Source organism: Bison bison, unplaced genomic scaffold (genome assembly GCF_000754665.1).
Source record: "Bison bison bison isolate TAMUID 2011002044 unplaced genomic scaffold, Bison_UMD1.0 scf7180017864492, whole genome shotgun sequence".
Taxonomy (NCBI): Eukaryota; Metazoa; Chordata; class Mammalia; order Artiodactyla; family Bovidae; genus Bison; species Bison bison.
The window spans coordinates 8,326,217-8,331,630 of record NW_011495051.1 but is presented as its reverse complement, the minus strand read 5'-3'; the positions used below and the strand labels follow the sequence as shown (position 1 = coordinate 8,331,630).

The 5,414-nt window shown below is 61.0% G+C and overlaps 3 protein-coding genes across 3 annotated transcripts in view; 2 read left to right on the top strand and 1 right to left on the bottom strand.

The window, feature by feature from the left end:
* The window catches only part of PPAN (peter pan homolog (Drosophila)), a 4,107-nt gene extending 1,779 nt beyond the window's left edge, over positions 1–2,328 (top strand). Inside the window, exons 6-12 of the mRNA XM_010828386.1 lie at positions 616–694; positions 884–991; positions 1,106–1,229; positions 1,318–1,396; positions 1,501–1,630; positions 1,704–1,870; positions 1,961–2,328. Of these exons, the coding sequence (XP_010826688.1) occupies positions 616–694; positions 884–991; positions 1,106–1,229; positions 1,318–1,396; positions 1,501–1,630; positions 1,704–1,870; positions 1,961–2,172 (899 nt within the window). The 3' untranslated portion in view covers positions 2,173–2,328. The remainder of the gene's footprint in view (positions 1–615; positions 695–883; positions 992–1,105; positions 1,230–1,317; positions 1,397–1,500; positions 1,631–1,703; positions 1,871–1,960) is intronic.
* Positions 2,329–2,363: 35 nt separating this feature from the next.
* On the top strand, positions 2,364–5,209 carry P2RY11 (purinergic receptor P2Y, G-protein coupled, 11). Its single transcript, XM_010828387.1, has 2 exons — positions 2,364–2,725; positions 3,871–5,209. Exons 1-2 carry the CDS (start codon positions 2,617–2,619, stop codon positions 4,965–4,967), a joined length of 1,206 nt encoding a protein of 401 aa, XP_010826689.1. The 5' UTR covers positions 2,364–2,616; the 3' UTR covers positions 4,968–5,209.
* A 78-nt stretch (positions 5,210–5,287) lies between these two features.
* EIF3G (eukaryotic translation initiation factor 3, subunit G) overlaps positions 5,288–5,414 on the bottom strand; it is a 4,829-nt gene continuing 4,702 nt past the window's right edge. The window contains exon 11 of the mRNA XM_010828385.1: positions 5,288–5,413. Within this exon, the coding sequence (XP_010826687.1) occupies positions 5,398–5,413 (16 nt within the window). The 3' untranslated portion in view covers positions 5,288–5,397. The remainder of the gene's footprint in view (position 5,414) is intronic.

Below are 5,414 nucleotides of genomic sequence, written 5' to 3'. Positions count from 1 at the left end.
GAGCCAGCCCACGTGTGATGAAGGTGAGTGTAGGTGAAGCAGGCAGCAAGGACCACCCTCAGGCTCATTCTTCACCTCCCAGCCCCAAGGCTGAGAGTTCTGGGTCCTGAGTTCTAAACCCACTCATGCTCTCCCATCTGGCAGGTGGAAAATAATGTCTGTGGTATTTTATTTCCTAAGCGTGCATTCATTGAATGCTGATCTAAGCTAAGTAGTGTGTTCCATTTTACAGAGAGGGAAACTGAGGCTCCAAGAGATGAAGATACTAGTCTGAGGTTAGATACTAAGGACAAGAAGGCAGGACTGGATTCTTTAAATCCGTCTGGCTCCAGAACCCTGGTTCCTGATCCCTGGCATCAGTGGGTCTCAAATTAGGCTTATTAGATGCTAGTCATCAGGGAGTCCAGTGTGGGTAACCTCAACGGGCCTTGGAAGCTGGATTTCTAGCCCTGGGTAGCCCGTGGACACCAGTTGCAACCCCATCTGTCCCTGAGGTGCTGGCAGCACCCAGGCTGCCCTTCTGGAGTGTGGCCATAGCCAGGGCTCAGCAGGGGCTCCAGCACACAGGGAGGCCCATGGAACACTCACCAGGTGCTGTGCCCTCTTTTCTCTCCCAGGTGAACCTGAACACCATCAAGCGCTGCCTTCTCATCAACTACAACCCTGACTCCCAGGAGCTGGATTTCCGTCACTAGTGAGTTCTCAGTGGGAATTGGAGGGGTTGCCTGGCCCCACGTGCAGCTGATGACAGCACAGCTGCTGAGACTCTATGATTGCTCAGTCTCAAAGTAAATGACGCACTGTGGAAAGGGTTGGCAGGGTAGAGCTGACCTGTGACCCTTGGCTCCTGACCCCCATCCTTGCCTCCCTCCAACCCCTGCAGCAGCATCAAGGTGGTCCCTGTGGGTGCCAGTCGTGGGATGAAGAAGCTTCTCCAGGAGAAGTTCCCCAACATGAGTCGCCTGCAGGACATCAGTGAACTGCTGGCCACGTGAGGAGGGCTGGGGCTGGAGGTGGGGAGTGGGGGGCACCACACTCCAGGGGACCCCAAAGCTGTCCTTGGAGCCAGGGAGCCCCTGCTGAGCCCCTTGTGTGCCCCACGCAGGGGTGCAGGGCTGTCGGAGAGTGAGGCAGAGCCCGACGGCGAGCACAACATCACAGAACTGCCGCAGGCTGTGGCGGGGCGCGGCAACATGCGGGCCCAGCAGAGCGCTGTGCGGCTCACAGAGGTGAGGCCCAGTGCGGGGCAGGCCTGGTGGCTCCCCCCATCCCCGAGGAAGCACTGACACCCCATCCCCTCCTCTACCGTCCCTCCAGATTGGGCCTCGGATGACGCTGGAGCTCATCAAGATCCAAGAGGGGGTCGGAGAGGGCAACGTGCTGTTCCACAGGCTCGGTGAGGACGGGGCCAGGGGCACAGTGGGGCCTGCAGTCTGGTCATGGGCGGGCTCACCTGGACCTTGGGGATGAAGAGCTCAGTGGCCACCTCTTCCTGCTCAGTGCACAAAACAGAGGAGGAGCTCCAGGCCATCCTGGCTGCCAAGGAGGAGAAGCTGCGGCTCAAGGCCCAGAGACAGGACCAGCAGGCGCAGAATGTTCGGCGCAAGCGGGAGCAGCGAGAGGCTCACAAGTGTGTGGTCACCAGGCAGGTGGGGCAGGGTCCCAGGTGCAGGCTGCCACGTTGACCGATGTCCCTCCTCCAGGAAGAAGAGCCTGGCAGGCATGAAGCGGGCGCGGGCAGAGGCCGATGGGGACAGCGATGCAGAGGACCCCGGGGCCCCGCCAGAGGCAGAGAGGACTAGCCAGCAAGAGGAAGAAGAGGATGAGGCTGAGTATTTCCGCCAGGCTGTGGGCGAGGAGCCTGATGAAGGTGTGTGGCAGACAGGGCTCAGGGCACCTGGGTATCACGGGCCTGTTTGCCCCTGCACCCTGGTGGCCCTGACACTGTTTATCCCTACAGACATGTTTCCAAAGGCAGCCAAGAGGAGGCGGCCCACTGGGCCCCCAGGCAAGAAGCAGCGGCTGAAGGAACGGAAGCCGGACCGAGGCAGTGATCGGAGGCCTCAAAAGGCCAAGGGCAAGGGCCCAGGGGCCCAGGCCAAGGTGGGACCCAGGGGGGCTGCCAGGAACCGTGGACAGGGCCGACCTCGGCCACTGAAGAGAGCAGCCTGAGGCCAAGCCTGGGTGGCAGATGGAACGCCCCAGATTGGGGCCCGAGAGACGCTGTGCTGGGCTCCCCTCCTGGGCCTCCAGGCGCAGCCCTCGGTTTCCTTTCATAAAGGAGAGCTGCTTTCCCACTTTCCCCTCTAATAAATTCATTTCTCGTGAGGGTGAGTCTACGTTTGAAATGGCGGGCCTGCTTTTTGCTCCACACCTGGGCCTCTGTCTGCACCTGGGCAGTGGATGTGCAAGGCCTTATTTCATATGCCAGGGTGACACAGGTGTGACCCTCCTGTGGTGCCCTGGGGCCCTGGACCCCTCCCCAGCCTACCCAGTGCCCCCACAGCAGATGAACCAGCTCTGGAGGTTGGGTGCTCTCAGAAGGAAGGAAGCAGGAAGTGGTAGTGAGGCCTGTGCTCAGACCCGCTTGGCGGGCTGAGGGTGGTACTGCTGGGAATGGGAGGGGCCAGCGGCTTGTGTCTCAGAAGGGAGCACGCCGCACAGGCCACAGTGCAGCTGCAGACCCAGAGGCAGGCCATGCAGGCCTCAGCCAGCAACAGCTCAGGTGAGGGGCCAGCACAACCGGGCTAGTGAAGCCGGGTACATCCAGGGCCTTGGGGGTGGAGGTGGCCGGCTCCTAGAGGGTGGTGGGGAGATGGGTAAAGAATCACTGCTGGACCCACTTCCTCCCAGACCAGAGGGATGGGATAGGAAGGCAGAAGTGAAAGTGGAGGAGCCATCTGAGTCATGGAAGGGGTCCATGCACAGAGCTCATGGCCAGGAGTCCAGGCCATTCCTAAGAAAGCTGAGGCTGAGTGGGGTGTGTGAAGGATAGATTACAGAGCTCAGCCCCCCTACACTGCTGCATCCCGGGTGCTGGCATGGGAGGCCAGGAGCAGGGCACTTCTACCTTCAGGAGGGAAAGTTCTGGGGATTTTCCTTACAGTGGTCATATGGATGGGGATAGAGCTGTGGAGGAAAATAAGCAGGGTAGGGAACTACGGGGAGCAGTCGCCAGGTTAGGGTCATCTCAGGACCCGAGACGAGGAGGAGGTGAGGGGGACTACCTCCAGGGATGCCTGGTGCATCAGCCAATGCAAAGGCCGTGAGGTAGGTTCTGCCTTAAGGAACAGCCAGAACACCATGGTTGGTGAGAGCTGGAAATGAGTGAGTGGGGGTGGGAGGAGTAGCTCCCTCAAGGCATAGTAGGAAGAGATGAGCACTGGTTTTTCTTCCAGGTAGGTAGGGAGAGAGTCTGGGAGTGTATGGCTGTGACCTGACTCTGGAGGCTGTGAGGACAGATGGATGATGAGGGTGGGAGCAGGGACAGCAAGGTGGACCAGACTCCTGATCCAGGTAGATGGTGACACTTGGGGGGACAGACTCTGACATGCAGGACCGAGTTGTAGAGGGATGTGGGGGGCTCTTGCTTCCCCGCCCCAGGCCCTGATGGCTCTGGTGGTCAATGCCAGATTGTGTGCATCCCTGGTTCTTGCCCCAGGACACGCCTAATGGACTCTGGGCTTCTAACCTTCCTTGGGCTCTGAGTCCCTCTGTACAAAGGTCCTGTGGCTGGCACCTGCCTTCCTGGGTGTGGAAAAGCACTCTGGAAACATCCCACAAGGGGCTCCTGGCACACGATAGGTAAAGGTGTCACAGCGGGAGCCACAGTGAGGGACAGGGTTGATGTGCCACACCCTCTGCTCACAGGTGACACGCAGTGCCCAGTCAACTTCTCGCAGGCTGCAGATAGCGTCCTCAGTGGCCTCCAAGATGGCTTTCTGTGGCCCATGCTGGTAGTTGAGTTTCTGGTGGCCTTGGCCGGCAACAGCCTGGCCCTGTACCGCTTCTGCAGCCGGGAGCAGCACCCCTGGCCCCCAGCTATGATCTTCTCGGCCCAGCTGGCGGTCAGCGACCTGCTCTACGCCCTGACGCTGCCCCCCCTGGCTGCCTACATCTACCCGCCCAAGCACTGGCGCTACGGGGAGGCTGCCTGCCGCCTGGAGCGCTTCCTCTTCACCTGCAACCTGCTGGGTAGCGTCATCTTCATCACCTGCATCAGCCTCAACCGCTACATGGGCATCGTCCACCCCTTCTTCACCCACAGCCAACTGCGGCCCAAGCACGCCTGGGCTGTCAGTGCCGCTGGCTGGGTGCTGGCGGTCCTGCTCGCTGCCCCCACACTCAGTTTCTCTCACCTGAGCAAGTCCCAGCGCCCAGGCCAGTGCTCTGTGGCCAACCTGGGGGCCTGTACCAAGTGCCTGGGGACAGCAGGTGACAGCCAGCTTGAGGCCTACCGGGTCTACAGCCTGGCGCTGGTAACGCTGGGCTGTGGCCTGCCGCTACTGCTCACCCTGGCAGCCTACGGCGCCCTGGGGCGGGCCGTGCAGCACAGCCACGGCATGACGGCAGCCAACAAGCTGCAGGTGACGGTGCTGGTGGCCAGCGGCGTGGCCCTCTATGCCAGTTCCTACGTGCCCTACTATATCACGGCAGTGCTCAACGTGTATGCCCGGCTGCGCTGGCTAGCCCTCTGCCCGGGTTTTACAAGTGAGGCTGCAGCTGAGAAGGCACTGGACCAAAGGACGTACTTGGCCCACCAGGTGACACGAGGCCTTGTGCCCCTAGCCATCTGCATCCACCCGCTACTCTACATGGCTGTGGTGCCCAGCCTGGACTGCTGCCACCAATGCTGCGGGCAGGGACAGACCCCAAAGAGCACCACGTGCTCCAGCCAAGCCCTGCCCCTCAACGTCACAGCCACCCCCCAAACCTCAGGGCTCCAGTCCCACGAGCTGAGCCCGTGACCTGGCTCATCTTCAGCCCCCTCCTCATCACAAGACGCTGGAACCCGGCAGCAGAATGGAGGCAGAGAGTAGGCCCCCGGCCCCGAGCCCCCAGACAGGCCAGGAGCCCCTACTTCCTCCCCACAGAAAGGCCTCCAGTGGGACTAGGGGGCACCCATGCCAGAGCTGCAGGAGCTTCCACTCACAGCACTAACCCTGGGGAGGGCCATGGAGCAAACCCAAGATTGGGGGGACTGGGCGGGGCGGGGGGGGCGGGGGGAGCTGGCCCCACCCACAACAGTGTGATTGACATCAGGGAATAAAATGTAACAGCACAAGGCTAGAGACTAAAGACTTTTTTATTGCCCTGAAATCCCCTGCTCCAGGAGGCTGACTTCTGTCACTGAAGGGTCCCGGGGCCAGGGGCTGAGCAGCAACAGCAGCAGCTGGCTTAATTGGTTGATGGCC

Coding starts and splice junctions, on each gene's coding strand:
- P2RY11 (XM_010828387.1), top strand. CDS start 2,617: ATGGGAGGGGCCAGCGGCTTGTGTCTCAGAAGGGAGCACGCCGCACAG. Junction 2,726..3,870: donor CTCAGCCAGCAACAGCTCAG/GTGAGGGGCCAG, acceptor CTCTGCTCACAG/GTGACACGCAGTGCCCAGTC.